Source organism: Grampus griseus, assembly GCF_964374135.1.
Source record: "Grampus griseus genome assembly, chromosome: 4".
NCBI lineage: Eukaryota > Metazoa > Chordata > Mammalia > Artiodactyla > Delphinidae > Grampus > Grampus griseus.
In genome coordinates, this window is record NC_138997.1 from 36,749,884 (window position 1) to 36,775,940 (window position 26,057).

Genomic DNA, 26,057 nt, shown 5'->3' on the forward strand with positions numbered 1-26,057 from the left:
GGTGCAGGGATGTACTTTTCAGGCTGTTCTAAAATTTCAGACCTATTATAGCAGATAAGAAATTTTATATTTTACACATAAACTGTACATCCCAGAAAGTAATTTATCTTTCACAGCAGGGTAAGACCTGCTTAGCTTAGTCAGAAATAATATGTTGCTTTCATTAGTGCCATGAGGTTAAACTTTTTTCTCCATTTCATATATGAGGAAACTGAGACACATCACTTCAAATGATCAGTTTCCCTTTAACCCACACTCTTGCAGCTCATAGTCTGGCTACTATTTCAAAAATTGTGGTTAGAGTACCATGTATATAAGAATTACCTAGGGTCAGAGAGCCTCATCCCCCAGAGGGCAGACAATAGAAGCAAGAAGAAATACAATCCTGCAGCCTGTGGAACGAAAACCACATTCACAGAAAGATAAACAAAATGAAAAGGCAGGGGACTCTGTACCAGATGAAGGAAAAAGATAAAACCCCAGAAAAACAACTAAATGAAGTGGAGATAGGCAACCTTCCAGAAATAGAATTTGGAATAATGATAGTGAAGATAATCCAGGACCTCAGAAAAAGAATGGAGGCAAAGATCCAGAAGATGCAAGAAATGTTTAACAAAGACCTAGAAGAATTAAAAAACAAACACCTAGAAGAATTAAAGAACAAACAAACAGAGGTGAACAACATAATAAGTGAAATGAAAAATACACTAGAAGGAATCAAGCAGAAACTGAGGCAGAAGAACAGATAAGTGACCTGGAAGACAGAATGGTAGAATTCACTGCCATAGAACAGAATAAAGAAAAAAGAATGAAAAGAAATGAAGACAGCCTAAGAGACTTCTGGGACAACATTAAATGTACCAACATTTTAATTACAGGGGTCCCAGAAGGAGAGAGAGAATGGACCTGAGAAAATATTTGAAGAGATTATAGTCGAAAACTTCCTTAACATGGGAAAGGAAATAGGCACACAAGTCCAGGAAGTGCAGAGAGTACCAGGCGGGATAAACCCAAGGAGAAACACACAAAGACACATCATTGAGACACATAATAATCAAATTAACAAAAATTAAAGGCAAAGAAAAATTATTAAAGGCAACAAGGGAAAAATGACAAATAACATACAAGGGAACTCCCATAAGGTTAACAGCTGATTTCTCAGCAGAAGTTCTACAAGTCAGAAGGGAGTGGCATGATATATTTAAAGTGATGAAAGGGAAGAAACTACAACCAAGATTACTCTACCCAGCAAGGATCTCATTCAGATTCAACAGAGAAATCAAAAGCTTTACAGACAAGCAAAGGCTAAGAGAATTCAGCACCACCAAACCAGCTCTACAACAAAAAGAACTTCTCTAAGTGGGAACCACAAGAGAAGAAAAGGACTTACAAAAACAAACCAATAACAATTAAGAATATGGTAATAGGAACATATATATAGATAATTACCTTAAAAATGAATGGATTAAATGCTCCAACCAAAAGACACAGGTTTGCTGAATGGTTACAAAACCAAGATCCATATATATGCTGTCTACAAGAGACCCACTTCAAACTTAGGGACACATATAGACTGAAATTGAGGAGATGGAAAAAAATATTCCATGTAAATATAAATCAAAAGAAAGCTGGAGTAACAACACTCATGAGATAAAGTAGACTTTAAAATAAAGACTGTTACAAGAGACAAGGAAGGACACTACATAATGATCAAGGGATCAATCCAAGAAGAAGATATAACGTTATAAATATATATGCACCCAACATAGGAGCATCTTAGTACATAAGGCAACTGCTAACTTCTATAAAAGAGGAAATTGACAGCAACACAATAACAGTGGGGGACTTTAACATCTCACTGACACCAATGGACAGATCATCTAGACAGAAAATTAATAAGGAAACACAAGCTTCAAGTGACACAATAGACGAGAGAGATTTAATTGATATTCATAGGACATTCCGTCTGAAAACAGCAGATTACACTTCCTTCTCAAGTGCACGTGGAATATTCTCCAGGATAGATCACATCTTGGGGCACAAATCAAGCCTCGGTAAATTTAAGAAAATGGAAATCATATCAAGCATCTTTTCCGACAGCAACACTATGAGATTAGAAATCAATTACAGGGAAAAAAACTGTAAAAAGCACAAACACGTGGAGACTAAACAATACATTACTAAATAACCAAAAGATCACTGAAGAAATCAATGAGGAAATCAAAAAGTACCTAGAGACAAATGACAACAAAAACACAATCATCCAAAACCTATGGGATGCAGCAAAAGCAGTTCTACAGGGAAGTTATAGCAATACAATCCTACCTCAAGAAACAAGAAAAATCTCAAATAAACAATCTAACCTGACACCTAAAGGAACCAGAGAAAGAAGAACAAACAAAACCCAAAGGTAGTAGAGGGAAAGAGTCATAAAGATCAGAACAGAAATAAATGAAATAGAAACAAAGCAAACAAGAGCAAAGATCAATAGAATTAAAAGCTGGTTCTTTGAGAAGATAAACAAAATTGATAAACCTTTAGCCAGACTCATCAAGAAAAGGAGGGAGAGGACTCAAATCAATAAAATTAGAAAAGAAAAAGAAGTTACAATGGACACTGAAGAAATACAAAGCATCATAAGAGACTACTACAAGCAACTCTAAGTCATTAAAATGGACAACCTGGAAGAAATGGACAAATTCTTAGAAAGATATAACTTTCCAAGACTGAGATAGGAAGAAATAGAAAATATGAACAGACCAATCACGAGCACTGAAATGGAAACTGTGATTAAAATCTTCCAACAAACAAAAACCCAGGACCAGATGGCTTCACAGGTGAATTCTACCAAACATTTAGAGAAGAGCTAACACCGATCCTTCTCAATATCTTCCAAAAAATTGCAGAGGAAGGAACACTCCCAAACTCACTCTACAAGGCCACCATCACCCTGATACCAAAACCAGACAAAGATACTACAAGAAAAGAAAATTACAGACCAATATCACTGATGAATATAGATGCAAAAATCCTCAACAAAATACTAGCAAACAGAATCCAACAACATATTAAAAGGATCATACACCATGATCAAGTGAGATTTATCCCAGGGATGCAAGGATTCTCCAATATATGCAAATCAATCAATGTGATACACCATATTAACAAATTAAGGAATAAAAACCATATGATCATCTCAGTAGATGCAGAAAAAGCTTTTGACAAAATTCAACACCACTTACGATGAAAGCTCTCCAGAAAGTGGGCATAGAGGGAACTACCTCAACATAATAAAGGCCATATATGACAAACCCACAGCAAACATCATTCTCAATGGTGAAAAACTGAAAGCATTTCCTCTAAGTTCAGGACAAGACAAGGATGTCCACTCTCACCACTGTTATTCAACATAGTTCTCGAAGTCCTAGCCATGACAATCAGAGAAGAAAAAGAAATAAAAGGAATACAAATTGAAAAAGAAAAGGTAAAACTGTCCCTGTTTGCAGATGACATGATACTCTACATAGAGAATCTTAAAGATGCTACCTGAAAACTACTAGAGCTAATCAATGAATTTGGTAAAATTGCAGGATAAAAAATTAATGCACAGAAATCTCTGGCATTCCTATACACTAATGATGAAAAATCTGAAGGAGAAATTAAGGAAACACTCCCATTTACAACTGCAACAAAAAGAATAAAATAGCTAGGAATAAACCTACCTAAGGAGACAAAAGACCTGTACTCGGAAAACTATAAGACACTGATGAAAGAAATCAAAGATGACACAAACATATGGAGAGATAGACCATGTTCTTGGATTGGAAAAATCAACATTGTGAAAATGACTGACTATACTACCCATAGCAATCTACAGATTCAATGCAATCCCTATCAAATTACCAATGGCATTTTTTACAGAACTAGAACAAAAACTCTTAAAATTTTTATGGAGACACAAAAGACTCCAAATAGCCAAAGCATTGTTGAGGGAAAAAAACGGAGCTGGAGGAATCAGACTCCCTGACTTCAGACTATACTACAAAGCTACAGTAATCAAGACAATATGGTACTGGCAAAAAACAGAGATATAGATCAATGGAAGAGGAAAGAAAGCCCAGAGATAAACCCACGCACCTACGGTCACTTTATTTTTGACAAAGGAGGCAAGAATATACAACGGAGAAAAGACAGCCTCTTCAATAAGTACTGCTGGGAAAACTGGACAGCTACATATAAAAGAATGAAGTTAGAACACTCCCTAACACCATACACAAAAATAAATTCAAAATGGATTAAAGACCTAAATGTAAGACCTATAAAATGTAAGACCTATAAAACTTACTTATTCCAGTAAGTTTTAAGTTTAAGACACTATAAAACTCTTAGAGGAAAACATAAGAAAAACACTCTTTGACATAAATCACAGCAAGATCTTTTCTGACCCACCTCCTAGAGTAATGAAAATAAAAACAAAAATAAACAAATGGGACCTAGTGAAACGTCAAAGCTGTTGCACAGCAAAGGAAACCATAAACAAGACGAAAAGACTACCCTCAGAATGGGAGAAAATATTTGCAAATGAATCATCGGACAAAGGATTAATCTCCAAAATATATAAACAGCTCATGCAGCTCAATATTAGGAAAACAACCCAATCAAAATATGGGCAGAAGACCTAAATGGATATTTCTCCCCAGAAGACATACAGATGGCCAAGAGGCACCTGAAAAGCTGCTCAACATCACTAATTATCAGAGAAATGCAAATCAAAACTACAATGAGGTATCACCTCACACCAGTTAGAATGGACATTATCAAAAAATCTACAAACAACAAATGTTGGAGAGGGTGTGGAGAAAAGGGAATCCTCTTGCACTGTTGGTGGGAATGTAAATTGATACAGCCACTATGGAGAACAGTATGGTCGTTCCTTAAAATACTAAAAATAGAATTACCATATGATCCAGCAATCCCACTACTGGGCATATACCCAGAGAAAACCATAATTCAAAAAGACACATGCACCCCAATGTTCATTGCAGCATTATTTACAATAGCCAGGTCATGGAAGCAACCTAAATGCCCATAGACAAACGAATGGATAAAGAAGATGTGGTACATATATACAATGGAATAGTACTCAGCCATAAAAGGGAATGAAATTGGGTCATTTGTAGAGATGTGGAATGGACCTAGAGACAGTCATACAAAGTGAAGTAAGTCAGAAAACAAATATCATATATTAACGCATACATGTGGAATCTAGAAAAATGGTGCAGAAAAATGGTGCAAGGCAGAAATAGAGACACAGGTATAAAGAACAAACGTATGGACACCAAAGGGGGAAAGTGGGGGGTTGGTAGGCACGGCGGCGGTGGTGAAGGTGGTGGTGGTGGGATGAATTGGGAAATTGGGATTGACATATATACACTAATATGTATAAAATAGATTAATAAGAACCTGCTACATAAAAAAATAATTTAAAAAAAGAATTACCTGGGGTTTTGTTTGAAATGAAGATTCCTAGGTATCCTCAAACGTTTTAAATCAGAATGAGAGCGAGTGGGTTCTGGGCATCTGAATCTTGAGTTCTCTCTCTTGGTCATTCTTATACAAAATAATGTTTGAGAATCTCTTCTGTGTCTATAGTGCTCTCCCTTTCAAGTTCACTTTTCACAACTCAGGTCAGTAATGCTCAAAGCTATATCGCTACCCAGACGATAAAATTAAAATGTGTCTGGGTTTTCTGCCTCTAAATTTTAGGCTTTTTTTTTTCATCTTATCTCTGTAGACTTGCAGTTTGTTTTGTAATCCTGTCAGTCACCAAAACAAATAAAAAAATAAACACAGGAGAAGAGGAGGGAAGAGGACAGAGTGAACTCAGTATAAGGGAGGGCAGGTGGGGTACCTCGGACAGCAGCTGTTTTATGGGATTCTTGGACAGTGTGTAGAATCACTGGCTTCTCCAGGCTTCTGTCCTTGCTCTTGAATGCTTTGTTGTAAGTGCATAGTTATTTTGTTGCTGAGCAGTTAATGCTACGATGGTGACACCCACATGACCATTTTTGACCCTACCTTCCCAGCTCTTCGAAACTGTGTCTTCTTTAACAGCTGATACCATCCGGAGAGCTTTGGAAATGAAAAAACACTTTGCTTCTAATCTGATTTTACACATTCTGCATTTCATTTTTGTCCCTTCAAAGTGGGGAAGTTTAATATAAAATGTTATATTTTAATTTTTTTCACTTCTAAACAGAAATATTGAAGAAAAGAAAGGTTAGGAACTCCAACATCTGTTGTTTTTTACAGTTGACATAAACTGATTAAATACAAATTCTTTCAGGTCAATGAGAGTGTCCTTTCTCTCAGAATTCACTTTGGTCAAGGAGTCTATGGGAACACATCATCTAACTGATAAGTCATGCGTACGTAAAAGTCTCAAACTTGAACCTCAGAACTGGGAAAATAGCATTTGATATAATTAAAGAAGAGCAGAAAGTGCATGGTTTCATAAAAACTGGCACATGCACTTGCAATCTCTCTAAATTCAAGTCTTGTATGTTTTAATTTCTTTTTTCTCAAACCATCTTTCTCTTCTCCCATAACACAAACCAATATAATGATAGGATGAATTACTATACTGTCCCTGAAATCATGTTTGCGAAAACTACTTAGTGACATGGAAAGTTGTTTATGATGTAATGTTAACAAGAAAAGCAAGATGTAAAAACTGTGTGATTCCAGTAATTGTGTGTGTGTGTGTGTGTATATATATATATCTGTATTTAGATATATCTCTATATTTAAGTCTCTATATCTACTTATTTATATATATAGAAAGAGCTCTCTGGGTTGTTTAATTTTGAAATAGTCATCTTTCTTTCTTATATTCTTCTATATTCTAAATTGTATAAAGAAAATGTTATAATTTAAAATATGATTTTAATAATATTTACATTAAATTTTAATAACACCATATTTTTATAATTTTAAAATGGTATTTAAAAAGTTTGTTTTAAAATTCAAATTTTAGAGCTTAATGTTAGAGTTACAATAATAATAGGTCTTAATATTAAAATTAGAGATTATCTTTGCAGAATTCCTGTGGGAATTTCTTTCCAGGTTTTAATAAATGTAAAGATGATAGCTAAATCCAGTTGACCCTTTAGTGAGATATAAACTTTATTAGAATAAGAGAAAATACTTATTCATTGTCGTTCTTTAACATATTTCACAAAGAAAAATTTCTGTACTTTGCTTTATATACTAATATCTACTCAAAACATTATGCATGATCTGCATTTTTTAACTTACATTCTTTTTTAGATCACTTTGATGGTGAACACTGGTGAGTTTAACCTGAACTAGAAAATGTTCCCAGGCAGTTTGTCTTCACATCCCAAAAACTGAAACCTGAACTGGGACTTGGTCATGAGAAAGTTTAAACTCAGTCAAGTAACTAAAACAGCAGATGGGGCAGAATACTCTACTTGGACACATTTCCAAAAATAATATACTCTCCTTGGGAAATTATGGATTATTTATTCCCTAAGAATGTAGTTTGCAATTACATTTGGCCACAAATACATTACTCTTTTCTTTTTATTTCACTGTCCATGGATCTGGAAATCCTTTTTTGAAAATCAGCAGATCCAGTAATTTGTATTTCTGCCTCCCTACCACTGAAAGACTCAAGCTTAACAATTTATTTGTCAATACAAGCATATTCAGATTGCCAGATTGTGATACCATGATGTATTTTGGGTTTTATCCCTAGCTCCTGGTCAGAGCTCCTAAAACCCTTGTAATTTCCTAACTTATAAGAGTAATAGAAGTGTCTTTTGTTATAATATTTGTTTTTTATCCCCAGTTCCTAAAATAATTCTGGAGTGAGGAAGGTGAAAGGGAAGTCTTTGTTATTCATACCAAGCCCCTTTCAACCATGCCTGAATTTATGTTAAGGCATCCTTGAGAAAGCCCATAAGGATGATGGAGGGTGGGGTGAGTGAAGGGTGGTTGCCAGAGAAACCAATCAGGTAATTAGAAGGTTGGAGCTTTAGCCTAAGGGTTTAATCAATCATGCCTATATAATGAAGCCTTCATAAAAATACCCTCACTGAAGAGGTTTGGAAAGCTTCTAGGTTAGTGAACACGTCATAGTGCCAGGAGGGTGGTACGTCTGGCGAGGGCATGGAAGCTCTGAGCCCCTACCCCATTCCTCCCTATGCATCTCTTTCATCTGTGTTCCTGAGTTGTATCCTTTCATAATAAACCAGTAATCTAGTAACTGAACTGTTTTCCTGAGTTCTGTGAGCTATTCTAGCAAATGATTGATCTTGAGGAACCTCAGGTTTATGGCTAGTTGGTCAGAACTACAGGTGGCAACCTGGGACTTGTAATTGGTACCTGAAGTAGGAGGGGGGCAGATTTGTGGAAATGAGCCCTTAACCTGTGGGGTCTGCACTAACTCTGGGCAGTTAGTGCCAGAATTGATTAAATCGTAGGACACTCAGTGGGTGTCTACCAAGAACTGGAGAATTGCTTCTTACGGAAAACCCACACATTTGGTGTCAGAAGTGTTCTGTGGGTGGAGTAGTAGAAAATATTAGTTTTCCCTCACAGAGTGACCTTTTCTTCTTAACATGTAAATAAAATTATTCCATTTGCTTGTTAAATATCTTTCAATGGATTTCCATATCTCTTTGAATAAAAACTAAATTTCTTATTATAACCTACTGGGCTATTCAGGATCAACCTGTTTCACCTCACCTCTAAGGATGTCACTGGTAAATTTTACCCAAGACTTACGGAGGAAATAATACAAACTACATACAATTTTTCTGAAAACAGAGGTTGAGGGAACATTTTCTGGCCTACTTTTGAGGCCAGAATTTCTTTGATAACAAAACTAGTCAACTGCATTCCAAGAAAAGAAGTTGCTAGGTCAATAGCCCTGATGAATACGGGTCCAAAAATCCTCAACAAGTTATTTCCAAGTCAGATACGTCAATATATTAAAAGAGTAATACATAACAACCAAAAGTGGTTTATCTTAGGAATGCAAAGTTGGTTTAACATTTGAAATTCACCTCATTAACATAATAAAACAGACAAACCAGATAATTTCTGCAATAAATGCAGAAAAAGTAGATTTGATCAAATTCAATTGTCTGTCATTATTAAAACTGTCAGTAAACTAGAAATATAAGAACATTTTCAAACCTGATAAAGGGCATCTACACAAAACTTATAGCTACCATCATGAGTAATAGCAAAAGACTAAAAACTTCCCTCTACATATACAAAACGTATATCCACTCACTACTATTGCAGAATAGTTCTTAGCAAATACAGAAAATTAAGAAGGAGGAATGCAAAGCTTATTGAAAAGGAAGAAATAATACTCTCATATACAGTCAACAAGATCATGCATACAGAAAATCCTAAGGGATCTAGAAGGACCCTGTAGCATTTATAAATAAATTTGCCAAGTTTATAGGAAAAATCTCTATATAAAAAATCATATTTGTATAATCTAGCAGTAAGCAACTAGAAAATTAAACATAAAAAATAATACTATTTACAGGTGCATTTATAAACATTAAATAGTTAAGGATAAATTTAGCAAAATGGAGCAAGATCTTACAATGAAAATTACAATACAATTTTGTATTGCTGAAATACAAAAAGTCCTAATGACATGTAGAGATGGGCTATGTTCAAGGATTAGAAGATTTCATATTTTTAAGATGTCACTTTTCTAGATGGATAGATTTCTAGATTCAATGAAGTTTCTATCAAAATCCTAATAGGATTTTTTGTAGAAACTGACAAACTTATACTAAATGTTTTACAGATATGCAAATGACCTAGAATATACAAAATAATCTTGAAAAAGAACAAAGTTAGGGAATTTACTCCACTTGATTTCTAGACTTTAAAGCTATAGTGATTTTCTCCTAAAATAGTGTCTCACAAATTTTTCCTTCTCTGTATATGCTTGCCACTTCTTTCCATTAAGTTCTGGAGTTTATTTCCCTTCCCCAAAATCTAGGCTGGCCCTGTCTCGTGACTTGCTTTGAGCAATGCAATGCTTATAAGCTTCCAGCTTTACTCTCTTAGAACCCTGAGCCTTAATGTCACTTGATCTGACTAATCTGCTAGAGATAAAAGTTGCATGAAGAGACCCACTATCGGATGTGAGACTACAGAGAGAGAGAGACAGACAGACAGAGAGAGACAGAGAGAGGGACGTAAAGGACCATGCAGCCTTCAGCTACCTTAGTCACCTCAGACAATGCTACGGACATGTGAGTGAAGCCATATCTTAGATCCTTCAGACCTAACTGATCTACATGAACCAACACTATGTACTGGAGAAATGAGCACATCCTTGCCAAGGTCTGCCTAAATTGCTGATTTATAAACAAATGATTGGTTGTTATTGCTTATGCCACACAGTTTTGGGGTGGTTTAATACACCAGTGTAGAAACCTGAACCAGTGAATGACTGAGGAAACAAATGACACTCCTTTTTCTCAAAGCATACTAGCAATGTTACCATATTGTTTCTGATGCTGAAATACTCTCTGTAACTCTCTTTTACAGATTTTCTAGTAAATGGGGAGTTTCTGTAGTTACACTTCAGAAATTATCAAAAGATAAGGAAATTTTTGTGCAGCATGAAATTAATTAAAGATCTTTCTCATTAAATTTCTGATTATAAAAGTAATGCAGGGCTTCCCTGGTGGCGCAGTGGTTGAGAGTCTGCCTGCCAATGCAGGGGACACGGGTTCGTGCCCCGGTCCGGGAAGATCCCACATGCCGCGGAGCGGCTGGGCCCGTGAGCCATGGCCGCTGAGCCTGCGCGTCCGGAGCCTGTGCTCCGCAGCGGGAGGGGCCACAGCAGTGAGAGGCCCGCGTACCGCAAAAAAAAAAAAAAAAGTAATGTATAGTTACTGAATTTACAGTATAAAAAAGGGGAGAAGGTCATTCATTATTCCACAAAATTAATGTTTATCTTTTGTTATATTTTCTTTAGTCTCTATGAACTGATCCATTTTTATACAAAAAAATACATTTTTCTTAACTGGGATCACATTTTATATAAAGTTCATTGTCAGCCTATAGTTACAGAGGAATAATTTTGCTTACAGGGCACATCTTTCACAAGTATCCTTAAATATATAAAATATCCCCCTAAATTGCACATATTAGCAAAGAGCTGTTAAAAGAACCAAATTTTAAATGCCTGTGTCAAAAGAACTTTTAATAGATAAATTTTGCTATTAAGGTCATCTGCATATATTTAGGCCATACATAAATGTAAAGAAAAAGACCACTGAAATTTTTCAATGTCACATGAGTTCATTGTACAGGATGTTGTTTATCCCATAATCTGATATTTTATTTTGAGGATTCCATTGACAAACTTTTTTCTAATTTTGGAACAAAAAATTACATTTCTCCTAGATAAACCATTGTTTATATCTTGCGGACAGGCCTGAACTATGGAGCTGCGGATCTTTTTTTTTTTTTTTCCAAAGTATAGAATAAGACATGTGGCTCCCCAACCAAAAATATATCTGCATTTTTGAAATTTGTTCTCTGACCCTAGTTTTGAATTCATTTCTTTACCACCACATTTAATTTTTCTCTCTCAGAGGGAATTTATGAATCTTCATAAACTGTGACACTTTTTGTAAAAAGGTGGCATTTTGATCAATTAATTTATTCTGTCTAATTTTTCTACTTATTATCTAATCAGCATTTTCCCAAAATTTTAATAAGTGAATAACATTTTATTATATTATATTAACCACAGTCTATTGCTAGAGATAATAGATTGGAGTTCATTCTTCACTATTATGGAAATTGTAATAAGCAACTTTGTGCTTCATTTTTTTCCACATATCTGATTTTTTTCTAGGACTGGACTTTCCTGCTTAAAGGGTCTTGAAATACATTACCAAATTTCTTTAGAAAGACTATGATGATCTGTACTCTCACCATCAGGGCACCTACCTCAACACACCTTGCCAGCATGATTGTATCACTGTTCGGGGTTTTGTTAATGTGACCAGTAAAGGGGCATCAAATGAGTTACCATGAATTTTTTGGATTGGAACAAGCCCATACTCTCAATGATGCTTCCTTTATCTCATATCATGTATTCAAGAGTCTTCTTGTCTATCTGTCCTGTAGATCTGTCTATCCACATGATAATTCTATACTTTCAAAGAGAAATACTACTTAAGCAGGCAATTTTCAAGTATCAAAACTATTCTTATCCACAAGTCCAATACTGAGAATCTCTCCTGAAAAAATATTCCAAAAATAGAAAATATTTATATCAATTGTGTACTCACTACAACATTACTTGTAATAGTAATAAAGTCACGACTTAAATGTCCAAATTTATTGAAGCAATTATGAACAATATACCTATAGAGTGAAATAGTTATTAAAAATTATGCTTACAGAGGTTGGCAATGATCAGATGTTAAGTTAGAATATGCTGGAATAAAAGGGCATTTTTCAACTCTTGATATGAAAAAAACCCTGCTACAAATGTTGAGTTAATAATATTAGGATAAATGACTATATTTTTCTACTGAATTAAAAAAATTGAACAGGAAGAGGTAATTTACAAAATATTATCAGTGTTCAACTCAGTTAGTGGAGTTATGGATGCTTTATGCATTCTTCTCTGCAACTTCCATTATTTCCTGAATTTCATCATACTATATACTTCTCCTTGTTTCTTTGCAAATCTATTTTAGATTAAGATGGAGCTATATATTTAAAAATGTAATGCTTTTAATTACATTGCCAATATCCCAATCTCTGTTTATCAACACTTTTAATATCCCTTAGCTGAAAGAATTCAAAGAAACATCAAACAAGAGAAGACTCCTATTCTGAAAATTTACTTTTCCAATGTAAAAGTTTAATACAGTTTTAATTTAGGGCCAAAGGAAAAGAATAAATAATAATATTTTAAGGTGGGGGGGGGAGTATGGCAGAGAAAGACATCTAAAGTATCAAATTTTTGACTCTGTAACTTAAAAACAATCCATCTTTGTGAGGCCATATAATCCATCTTCTAAACTGTTACAACATCAATTAAGATTATGTCATCTCAGTTTACTGCAACCTTTTGGTTGAGTTTGAGTGTCTCAGTGAAGGATGGTTAGTGAAAACTTGAAATCTACCTGTCAAAGGATGGCTTCTCTCCACAGTCAAAGGCATCCTGCAGCTCCTTGACAAGGTTAGCCTGGCCCGGCAGTCGGAAGAGACCCTCTTCCTTCAGCCCCCTTTGTCGGATAAAGTCCACGCACTGCTCCACCAACATTGGAGCCAGACGGTGTCCGTATCTCTTCTCATAACGGACAGTATCTTCCAGTTTCTGTCCAAAAATGCCTGGAGAAATAAAGGATCACAATGAATTTGAGAAATTCATCTTTTCTCACTTTGTTTGCTTTCTTTTAAAACTCAATGTAAAGGAAAAAGAAAGATTGGAATGCTAGCAAGCATTTCACGTCTGGTACTTAACATTATTACAGAATTAAATTCATTATGTACAATTCTTCAAATGAAAAGTGTTTACCTTGTGCTGTCCTTTCCCCCTGTATTCCATATTTAGCCCAAAACTGAAATGGAAATACGGAGTTTGAGATATCCACTTTGAAATAAGAAATATTGCAATAAACATAATTTCAGTTTTGGGTTTTCTTTTATTTTTTCCTTTTGGGAAAAAACATATCCAAAAACTTAAAAACAGAAATATTCTGTAGATAATAGTCAAATTCTACTTCTGTTACAAGTGTAAATTTATGTCCAATTTTCATTTAGTTTAAATATTATTCATGTCTCTGTTCACCCTTTTTTTTCAATCAAGAGATGATGCCATGATTATAATTAAAGGGATAAAACCATGAAAAGAAATGCAGAATTTTCATCCATATAAAATATTTCAGACAGTGTTGGCTCTTTAAAATATTAAACTATTAATTTATTGGAAAGAGAAGTACTGGAAATACGAAGCAGTGCATACTAAAAGTGAGGAGACAGAGTCATGGTGGTTTGTCCTAACAGGGAGGCATATATGATTACACATTGCCTAGAATTGTCAGCACATGGGGGTAATAAAAATCAAAACAATTTTGATCAGTTTTATCAATGATTTTTAATGATTTTTAATTACCTACAAATGATGCATTTCTTGGTGCATGCATTTGGTACTCCACTGATTAAGAAACAGTGCCTCGGGGCTTCCCTGGTGGCGCCGTGGTTGAGAGTCCGTCTGCCGATGCAGGGAGCACGGGTTCGTGCCCCGGTCCAGGAAGATCCCACATGCCGCGGAGCGGCTGGGCCCGTGAGCCATGGTCGCTGAGCCTGCGCGTCCGGAGCCTGTGCTCCACAACGGGAGAGGCCACAACAGTGAGACACCCGCGTACCCCGCAAAAAAAAAAAAAAAAAAAAAGAAACAATGCCTCTAAAATATATTATTATCAGTTGGTAATTTGGAAAAATGATCAACCAATGAGAAAAGAGGGAGAAAAAGAGCCAAAGCAAATGTGATTCCAATGTTTCCAGACGGGGTGGCTTTAATGATCTTATGATTTTCATAAAAGGGGAAGAAAAATGAGTGTCCCATGTTGAAACTATGTAAGACTCCAGAATGTTTGGGGAATATTTCAAAAACATCAGGTTCAGAATTTAATAGTAAGAACATATGCTTTACCTCCCTATATGTAAAATAATTTATGTATGGATTCAGTAATGCAAAACCATCACATTCCAAGCAATAAACACTTGCTACCAAAGAGAATATTCTTAGCCTAAGTAGAAACAATAATACAACAACAAACCAAACTATTGTACACCTGGTATCAAATCTGGCACTAATGGTATCCATATATTCCTTCTAGGAAAAAAGATTGAGTTACCTGTTATTAATAGTCAAATGCATATAAAACAGAATTAGAAATTAGCTTAGTTTGTAGACTTTGGAACAAGCAGTTTCTCTATAACGGTGTGTTAAACACTTTCCCCTAACTCAACAGATATTCACACCCCTATTTTCTCTTGTTATTTTTATTTGCGTGGCTGGAAAATTAAATACTTCTCCTACTTCCCAAGAGTCTTCTGGAGTCTCTAGGAAGACTTGTTTATCTTGATGAAAGAGAAAGATATAGCTGGAATTGCCAATCATGACTTTTTCCATCTTGAACCTGGACATGCTACCTGTGACTAACAGTCATCTTTTGACCATTAGGCAACAGCCACGAGGGAAAGGCTGAAAGATTCACAGAGATAACGGGGCTGAAATCACTGAACCACTGACCCAATACCAGCAGCAACTCCTTGGAGATTTTTTTTCAATGTGAGAAAAATAAGCCCCTGTATAAGTCACCATTCACTGGGTTTTCGGTTATTTGCAACAATGCTCATTTCTGTATGAAGTGGTGATAATGATTTTGAAGCTCTTCTAGTATTTTAATAACAAAGCTTGAAAATTGGTTATGAATGAAGAATACCATATCTTTTCCCCCGAAGTTCTTTGATGCTTATTTGCCTGGGATGTTTGGTTCTATCCTGCCAAAATTGAGGAGATAGCCTTTCAGAGGCACTTATAAATTATATTAAAACATAATGTTGGGCTTCCCTGGTGGCGCAGTGGTTGAGAGTCCGCCTGCCGATGCAGGGGACGCGGGTTCGTGCCCCGGTCCGAGAAGATCCCGCATGCCGTGGAGCGGCTGGGCCCGTGAGCCATGGTCGCTGAGCCTGCCCGTCCGGAGCCTGTGCTCAGCAACGGGAGAGGCCACAACAGTGAGAGGCCCGTGTACCGCAAAAAAAACCAAAAACCAAAAAACATAATGTTAACATTTGGGAATAAATCTTACATATCTGATTTTTTACTTATTCTTTTGGACTGATACATTACATAAGGTTTCTCCCTAAATCCAGCAGAAAATCTACTAAAGATGTTCCAGTTCAACCTCTATGAGCGCTACAAATGAGAACCAAACTTCCAAAATTTGGTTTTATGCAGTAATGAAAAACAAACATTCTTTTCTTAAAACTCTCAGGATTTCTTTTTTCCCCAAAACTCAAGGATGTGATAAAGGACACAGTAATTTTTGCTTTAGATGGGCACTCCGTTTTTTTTTTTTTTTCTCCCCTTGTTACATATAGGCTTGCCTATATGATAAGAATTTTCTTAACAGGTATAGTAAGAAACTAAAAGCCAAAAGCCCTAACATCCTTTCATGTATTAGGTACCTAATATGCACTAAGTCCTTGACATATATTCTCTTGTTTCCATAATAAATATACAAGGTAGCTATTTTATACCTTAGGAAATTGGGCTCAGAGATATTAAATAAATCACCTAAGGTTAGTTACACAGCACCAAGTGGCAGAATGGAAGTCCATATCCAGATTTAGTCAGGCTTAAAAATCTTTGCTAGTTCCTGAATACCTGTCCTCTTCCACTTTATTTAATCCCAATTATTATGTGTCCTCATTTCCTAGTAATTTAAAATATTAATACATTCAAAAAGTGAAGAAAATAGCATATCCTTTTTGTGCTCTAAAAAATGGTAATAGTTAGGATGTATTTATGTACGCCAGGCATGGGTACTAGAAGTTTACCTGCATTTCTCTCATTTAAAACTCTCAGCATTCTATGAGGTGGGTACCACCATTTTACTGAGGACGAGATGGAAGTATAGAGTGATTAAGTAACTTGCTGAATGTCACAGGGCTGGTAAAAGATGTTGCCAGGATTTGATCAAGGCTGTTGAATTTCAGAGCCTCTGTTTGTGTATTATACAATACTGCCTAGTGGGTATAATGGCTGAAAATTGAGTTACAGAGGAAGAAACACGTCTCTTACTAGTTTTCTGACCTCAATTCCTGTCATCACACTAGAAGTGGTGATTTCTGTTGAGAAAATGGCAAATTTGGAGGGAAGTCGGGAAAAAAAAAGGAGAAGGAAAAAACTCAGCATCTTGCGCAACAAAATGATTTCCTTAATATAAAGAGCTATGCCTATTTAGTAACAAAATATGTAAAAGAGTTTAAAAAATGTAGACAGTATGTACACATACTTAGAAATTCCTGTGGGAAAAATAGTAATTTTCTGCTGGTTATCTGGTCTTGCAAAGAATTAGGTAATGATTAGATGTATACTTCCCATTCTGTAGCATTGGAAATAGAATGTCCCAAACATCTCTGACTTACAAAGGTAGATGGTGAGTTAACTTCCTGTGTGAGAATGTTTTTTTGTACAGAAAGGTAGGGGGAATTCTTTTTTAAAAGCTGCTTTAGTTAGAATTTTCTTTGAGGGAGCAGTGAAACTTCCAATTTTAAAATTAACAAAAAAGCACAAGGTCATGATCTATCCCCAGCTAGCAGCATGGAGAAAAGGACACATTGATTAGTAGATTATTAACAAGAATATTCCCTGTGGTGTGAGTCTTGTAAACAGTTCCAGCTATGTCCATTTAAATTCTCAGAGAGGTTTCACATTCCCTAACAAAACTATCCTTGGAATTTCTGCATATTTCCCCTGGAAGTACATTGATGGTGTCATGAAGCATCACTCAGGACGTGACTTTCCACTAGACTGAGAAAGTAAATTGCACAGGTAATTTTATTATATCTGTGGGAGGCTGTTTCAACTGGAGGGAGAGACAGGAGAGAGAAAAAAATATAAAGAAAATCTAAATATCTTCTGGATTTGTGAGGTTTCTCCTTTATGTGTGATTTATATACTCAATAGCTAGAGGCAGCCTGTGATGTTTTTCAGTGTGATCTAAAAAATATACTCAAATTCTACCCATCCTAAAAGATAAATAAATACAAACTAAACATCTTTGTACTCTCTGTGCCTTGTCCCTTTATTCACTCTGCTCCTTGATTCCCAACTAAGTATAACTCTGGCTCCATTTCATCACTTTCTATCTTCTTGTCAACCTGTTACAATGTGGCCTCTGACACCGTCATTCCACTAAAAGAGCTTTTTCTATAATTACCAATAACTACCTAGTTGCCAAATCACTGACAGCCAAATTTATTTTTTGCATTACTTTATGGCTCACTCCCTTTAAATCTATCAATCTCACTCTTCTTCCCGACACTTCTCACACCTTACGTAATTCTTTCCTTCAAGAATACTCTTTTCAATCTCGATCCTCAATATTTCTTAAATGACTTTTATAGAGCTGGGTTCCCAAACCAGGCAAGGGCTGCCACAGTGATCTTAATAATATTTAAATCAGATTATGCCTCTCTTTTGCTTCATTTCTTCCCATGGTGCCCCCTGGCCAACCAAACTCTTTTTCATGAAATACAAATTCTCCACAATCTGATCTCTGCCTCTTCATCCACTATTCAAAGTACAAATGTTTAGGTAGCACCCTTTCTGTGCCAGGCACTGTGCCATATCCATGCTCATTACTGCTGCTTCCTCACAAACAACATACTCCATAACTATAAGGAACTATTTGTTGTTTCCTATATGTATTATGACTTATTACATCTTCACGTCTCCTTCTAGAAGGTAGGTCCTGCTGTCATGAGCCAGCCTAGGAAAACTTATCCTGCAAGATTCAACTCGCATCCTCTCCTGTGTTAAGTCCTTACTAACATTCCCTCATCCCCATCCCAGACACAAAATTTGCTATTTTCTTCTTTGCTTTCTTAACATATTGCTTTGTAATTGTTTATTTAGATGCCTACCCATACTGGACTAGTCCCTCACCAGTCAAAAGAAGATTGTACTTTCACAATTATTATAATAAAACGATTATTTTACATTTATTATTATTGTTCTAAATGATATTGGATAACAATTTATACTGTATATTTATCCTATAAACTTAAAGGAGGTTTAGGTAAATTTCCAAAAGTACTGCAGACATAAGGACTGAACTGGGAACATGAAAGACTCCAAGGCTCATACTCCGTCTACCATAGTGTCACGGTCTGAATGTTTGTGTCCCTTCCAAACTCCTATGTTGAAAATCTAATGCCTATGGTAATGGTTTTAGGAGGTAGGGACTTTGAGAGGTGATTAGGTCATGAGGGCAGGGCCCTCATGAGTGGGATTAGTATCTTCATAAAAGGGAACCCAGAGAGCTCTCTCACTCCTTCCCTTTCAGCCCCTTGCGAATACAACAAGAAGTAGACAGTCTGCAACCCAGAAGAGGGCTCTCACCAGATCCCAACCATGCTGGCCTGATCTCAGTCTCAGTCAACCTCCAGAACCATGAGAAATAAATTCCTGTTGTTTAGAAGCTACCCAGTCTGTGGCATTTTGTTATAGCAGCCTGAATGGATTAAGACACATAGGTAAACTCTCTTGCTCCCTGGAACTTAACACCAAAGTGGGTAAGGATTGAGTGTTCCATAAACATTTGTAGAATTAATGCATGCATTAAAATAAAATACTTCATCTCCTCAATTAGAGGAAATAAATGACTAACTCCAAGGTAAAATGAAACTTATCAAGACTTCTCAGGTTGTGGCACTGATTCCTATAAAAACGTGAAAACAAAAAAGTCTTTGATTTGTTGATGAAAAAGGCAGAAGTTAGATAACTTCTCGGTTACTACTTAAATTTTCTATTATCAGTTATTTTTCAGAGTTCCCTGTCCCTTCCATGCCATAGATTACATGCTAAGTCATATAGAGAATTTGCTTTTACTTATCCTTCTGCTTACTACAACCCTGCTAACAGAATAAGTCGCGGTGTCACCAGGATTGTAATAATATTCAATTAAAAATGAACATTTGCCCATGGTAAATGGACAAATAAAAATAAAAGACATCCAATTTAGTACAGAACTAAGAAACAAAGACAGCCAAAGCTTACTTCAGTCTGTTACTAGCACTTTCTAAGCAGCCAACAAATCTTCTATGGATAGAAAACTTAATTCAAGAAGCTCAGAATCTATAATAACCAATGAATATATGGTAAAATCTTGACTCTCCTTGTAGTCAGACTGGAGAAAAATAAAGGCTTGAAAAAAATAAGCAAGTGTAATAATGTGATAATAGTGACCCAATAGCATTGGTCTTAGACCAGCAGAGGAATTATACTCACCATTTACATCCAGGTACCAAGCCATGCAATATACATGTATTTTCTCATTTGACACTCACAAATATTCCACAAGGACATCTCCCTTCTACAAATAGACTCAGAGATGCTAGGTGACTTGAAGTCACATATCTAGAAAGTGGTAGATCTGGGGTATAAACACAGGTCTATATGACTCTAAAAGTCTTCCTTTTCCACTACATTATGTTAATTCAATTCAGACATTTTTTTCCCATAGGGATGCTGACTACTCTTTTAGGATCATGTAAGAGAAAATGTCTTTCCATAAACTTCCAAAGACTAAATCTGATTTCATGTAGTTCAGATGAATCACTGCCTTTCCAGATGAGTCCATGGTGAGTCTTTTATTCATAAACTCCTCAGACTTCGTATATAATTTGTTGTAGTGCTTATTACAGATTAAGTAATTACTTATTTTATATGTTTCTTTATCTTCAAGGAATCTGTGAACTCACAGATTCCAGGAAACTTGTTTTGTTTGCCTTCTCACCCCCAAAATCACTTGGTAGATGCTCTGTAAAACTTTGACATGTGAATTAATGAGCTACTCATTTATAGCACCATTTAAAATTATATGGATTTGGATAGTAGCATTCTGTTGGACAAATCAATTTTGATAAATGTGACTACAACATATACATTAACTTTTTTATGCTTTAAGGTTAACCATCACTTAATGTATTAACATTTTCACTTATAAACATACCATCTGCATATACAGGGAAAAATAGGTTCTGAGGACAGATCAGAATACTTTAAATTACTTTAAAGAAAATGCTGGTGTTATCCACCACCTCTGTAAAGATATTCTATTTTAATTCACTACTGTCTCTGAACTAGCAGAAAAAGATAAGTAATAATACTACACTTCACCAGCCTGCAATAGATCTTGAATCCTGGATTGAATAGACCTATTGCCATTCTTAACTTTGAGAAGAAATAAACAAATACAAATATATATTTCTTATCACAAATGTGCATAAAAGCACTTGAAAATAGCTATGAAGATAAGGTGACCAGGTGGCAGCATATAAGAAATATAGGGGCTATAGAGTAAAGAGTATAACAGGTGAACAGAGAAGGCTTGATGAAGAATTGAGAGCCAACAATGACTTGAAGACAGTGTAGAGTGTGGACAGACTGCAGAGGAGAGAGAGCATCACTGCGGAGGGTGCACTGAACAGAGCAAAGAGGTATTACAGGAGATGGGTTCAGGGAGGAAGAGGGGATAGTCTGGGGAATTGGAAATAGTTGGAATTATTTAGAAGCCCTTGACAGTTGCAAGAAATGGGACATCCTCTTGGGAGCAATAGGGACTCATGAAAAATTACTAAGCCGTGGAACATTGCTTGTTAGTACTGTTTCAGGAATACCAACTGGACGACGCTTTACAAATGAACTGTGCTGCAGGAATTTGTGAACAATGTTGGGGGTGAAAAGAGGTGAGGATGGATCCTGTCTTGAAGAGCCACTTCTAAGGTCAAAGTACCTTGTGTGCATAAAGCCATAAAGGCACAGACAACTAAGGTGATGGAAATAGAAATGGAGGTGAAAGTATATAAAGAAGGAAGAAGCAATGGGGCATGACCACTAAGTTACTGTCTAGGGGGAAAAAAAAAGCACTGGGGAATTAATGATTCTTTATCTCCAAGAAGAGCACGACTCAGGAAAAAGACAAGATAAAGTTAGGGTTTAAAATTTTACTTTAGTATGTTCTGTGATCACAACAATCTTAAACCAGCCAGACCATTCTGACTAGAAATTAACACTGACATCAGGACCCAAAGTGTTCCAAGTAATCAAGAGATTGATTAGGCTCTGTATATTACATAATAGTCTTATGGAGGTAAAAAATATATAGTTTCAAAATCCAAAGGGTAAAGAACACATTGTAATCTTTATCTCACCAGAACATAAATCCAAAGCACCACTCTCCCCACCTAATAGATGGTTCACAGTGCATAGATTTTTAAAACCACTGAGAAAACATGTCCAGAGACCTTTATTAGTAGCTAAACAAAGAAACAGAGGGCAGTAAAGGACAGAAGAGGTCTGTAAGAGAAAGGAACTCAGAGCAGTGAGTTCCAACAGGCACAGCATGCAAGCTGCAATCCCACCAGGCCTCTGGAAACTTTAACTGAGCTCCCCTCTTCATTCTGAGGGCCATTCTGAAGTGCTGAGCTGCCTCTTCTGTCAGCCGACCCATAACAGTAGTAAAAAATGTTTTAAATGTGGATCAGGAAAAGCAGACGCATTACCATTTTGCACTTCTTGGTGCTTTTCCATGCTTCTTGCACCCTCCCTTTTGCTTTCATTGAAAGGACTTCAGTGGATGCTCTCCAACAGGCTTGGGAGAGGAACTCAGAAACCCCTGTCCACTTATGGAACTCCTGGAGTACCCAGGGGATTAAACAAAGCACAAAACGACACTCTCTTCTTAAGGTAGCATGGTTTGGGAACCCGGGATTGAAAGAAAAGTTCATTCTTTTCAGTGCAGGACCTTGAATAAAGATCTAACACCCTGGGCTTCACACCGCCGCTGAAAACAACGGCTAGTGTGGCACAGAAACAGTCTCGCAGCCCAGCCTCAGCCTGGCGCCTTCCTTCCCAGAACCTCACTGCCTAACTGTGGTTGAGCAGGGAGAGGGAACTTAACACAGCTGAATGCCCCCTGCACCTCCTCTCCTTTACGGTTCTGACAGTAACCAGAATGCAACTTTGTAAAATAAAAATCTGTTAATCCTTGACTCAAATGCTGAACATTCTTCAGATTACTAAGACTTTGCAGAGGCAAGGACAATAGTTTAAAAATAGCCCACAGGAGATGATAGATGGAAGCTGTTCCCCACTCTCTGGTTGCCATTTGCCAGCCCATGGGAATTTTCTTCTTTTTTTTTTTTTTTTTTGCAGCACTGCCTTCCCTCATTGATATTTAAGGAGAGAGGGAAGAGGACATAACGAACAGCAGTGTTAGCCAGGGTTTTTGAAGACATGCTATATTCCAATATGGGAGGAGAGAAGGTGGAAAACGTAAAAAACACTTTGCTCTGCATTTCGAAGATAAATTAATTGTCCCCAGAACATTTCATGTTACAAATGAGCAGTAATAACCTAGAAAAGTAGACCTTCTCTACATGTTTGGATAAACCCAATTTAGTTGCTGAGTGGTGGGAGAACCAGAAGAGGGGATGTCCTTTAAGCAATTAATCCCTAGCCTTTTTCAGTTTCTCTCATTGCCAATTTCTCTATGAATTATGCAATCTTACAGTAACCATGAAATCTCTAAAGATCTATAAAACATGAGACACATATCTCTCTTTAATTATCTTTGTGGATGAGAGAGGAATATAAAGTAACACCTGAATTCCTTGTTTATAATATATGATAATTCCTTACTTATAATATATAATAATGATCATAGCCAGATATTAACTGCTCAAAGGAAAATACTCAGAAGGAGCAAGGTTTAGTTTTAAAAAGTTCCCACTATATCTTGCTTTAAATATACGGTTTTTCTTCTCTTCTATTTTTTGTTGATTACTAGATAGAGAATGTTGATTAATAGGTGGCAAATTAAAGAAAAAAGGGAGAAAGAACAACCTTAGATGGGACTCAAGTCATCTCCTGATTAAATTATTAGGTTACAGTACATGACTTTAAAATTATAATTACCTAGTTCCAATTTAAATAATCATTTGATTTAATTATTCCCATTTTAAAACAAAAGGCCATTTTAAAGTATGTTGATACAGAAACATTTTATAGAAATACTTCATTTTACCTATGTTGTACCCTTTAACTCCCCCTACACAAATCAATACTGAAATACTTAGTTTCTTTTTTTTTTTTTTTTTTTTGCGGTACGCGGGCCTCTCACTGCTGTGGCCTCTCCCGTTGCGGAGCACAGGCTCCGGACGCGCAGGCTCAGCGGCCATGGCTCACGGGCACTGCCGCTCTGCGGCAGGTGGGATCTTCCCAGACCGGGACACGAACCCGTGTCCCCTGCATCGGCAGGTGGACTCTCAACCACTGTGCCACCAGGGAAGCCCTGAAATACTTAGTTTCTTTTATTGATCCTAAGCTTATATTTTCCCACCCCTTGTTCCTGATCCTTCATATCTTTGCCCTCTTCCAGTGCCACCTTATGATATATTTGGAAAGCCAAGGTGACTCCTATTTCTTATTAGTGTTAATCAATATGGTTCAAAGCCTCCTGAAAAGGGGTCACTACAGATAATCTGGTTATTACAATTTTCTCAGTAGGGGAGGAGAGGCAAGCGCAGGCAGCCAGAACCAAACCGATGTGATGGGAGCGCTGAACGGGGACTTGAGAGGGACTCAGTTCAAGGCGGGAACAGCATGGCTGCTTGATTTGAGTCTGGGAACAGCCCAAGGTAGTCTCGGCCCCTCCCCTCGGCATGGTCCAGCCAGCTTGTTTGTTCTCCAGCAGTCAAGGTGATCGCTTTAGGACCACCGTTCTTTAAGTCCCGCCCACCTGGCCCATTCACAGGCAGTAATAAACAGATCAATAGGAACCTCGAGAAATAAGTATAGACAAGCAAAACCACACATAAACCATTCTTGTACAGTTTTAAGCTCTTGGCTTCCAAACTCCCACTTTATCTGAGCGTAAACTGACCTTAAAGCATCAGAAAGATATTTTAAAAGGACATGAACATATTATGTACCTACCTTTCCGAAAACTAAAACACCGTTTAATTCTTCTGTATGTAGTTTTAGGAATGAAAGGAGTAGACGCCAAGGCACCTGAGGGGCGCCCCCCAGTACTTCTGTCTTCAGGCATCATACAGCCCCCAAATTCTGAACCCGTTTCTGGCTCCCTTTAAAACCTGTCTCTCTGTGATATCGGGATCCCACAGCTACTCCTTCTCATGTTTATTTGTTGAAGTGCTGTTTCCTAGAACTTGAAGATTTTGATCATCCAGGTCCTGAATCAGGGATAAGTTACCACCTCTCATTTACTTCTTTTTGGCAAAAAAGTTCCTTTTTTCTTGCCTAATCCCGGGAGTTTTTGAGGTTTTTTTAATTACTTTTTTTGTTTCTGCAGACATTCCAAAATGTCACAGCAAAAAGAACCACAGCAAGCAAGCGGCACCTCCCATTCCAACAGCAGACTTTTCTTTTTTTTTTTTTTTTTTTTTTTTATTAAGAACTGTCTTCTCAGCTGGAACTGGGGGGACTGAGATTCTCTGGAAAGGTCAGCAAATAGCTGTGAGCAGGGGAAAGAGGAACAATGACCAAAAGGCCCCTGAGGGATATTTCAGTACTGTCCTTGCTGGCTCCTTTTATCTGAGCAAAAGGGGAGGCAGATAATGGCACCTTCTCCAGAAAGCATTTCGGTGCATGACAGATTCTTTTCAAAGAACTCCCCTGTTCCTTTTATAGCACCCCTCAGCCTTTGATGCTCTCTGCGGGCTTCTCCCTTCGGTCTTCAAACTCCCGGGGCTCCCGAGGGAATCGCCACGTCAGAACAGTCCAGTGCCCGTTCCGGGAGAGGCTCCTCCTCGGATCCGTGTAGGAAGCAGCTCTGCAGGGAGTTTCTCCCCCGCTAGTCCAGTTCCTGCTCCCCTTTTCTCAAAGAGAGCTGGGCGGGAGCTGGCAGGGCTGCAGCTGCCTCGTCACCACGCTGTGGCTGCGGCTGCCTTCAGTGCCCGCCGGTCACATGCAGCAGGTGCAGTCACAACAGTGTGAGGGGAGCAGGGAGAGTGCCCCGCGGCCGCCTGAACCCCTTGTTTCTTCCTTTGCCTTTGCAGTGACTCCCCTGCTGGCTCTGGTCTTGTACATACCTTTACAGCTGGCTGCCTCAGTCCCTCCAGAAACCAAACAGCCCCAAACCAGCCCCGAGGGGGTCAACTTTTTGCCCCTTCCTTTCTGCATTTATTCTCTTCCTATACAAGAT

The 26,057-nt window shown here is 37.1% G+C and overlaps 1 protein-coding gene across 6 annotated transcripts in view; it reads right to left on the reverse strand.

The window, feature by feature from the left end:
• ARHGAP24 (Rho GTPase activating protein 24) overlaps positions 1-26,057 on the reverse strand; it is a 507,712-nt gene that overhangs the window by 39,185 nt on the left and 442,470 nt on the right. For 5 of the 6 annotated variants that reach the window (XM_082653461.1, XM_082653465.1, XM_082653462.1 and 2 more), the window contains one exon: positions 13,218-13,425. In XM_082653461.1, coding sequence (XP_082509587.1) covers positions 13,218-13,425 — 208 coding nt within the window. Of the gene's footprint in view, positions 1-13,217; positions 13,426-24,829; positions 25,303-26,057 lie in introns of those variants that run through there. The other variant, XM_082653466.1, reaches the window with a different exon arrangement.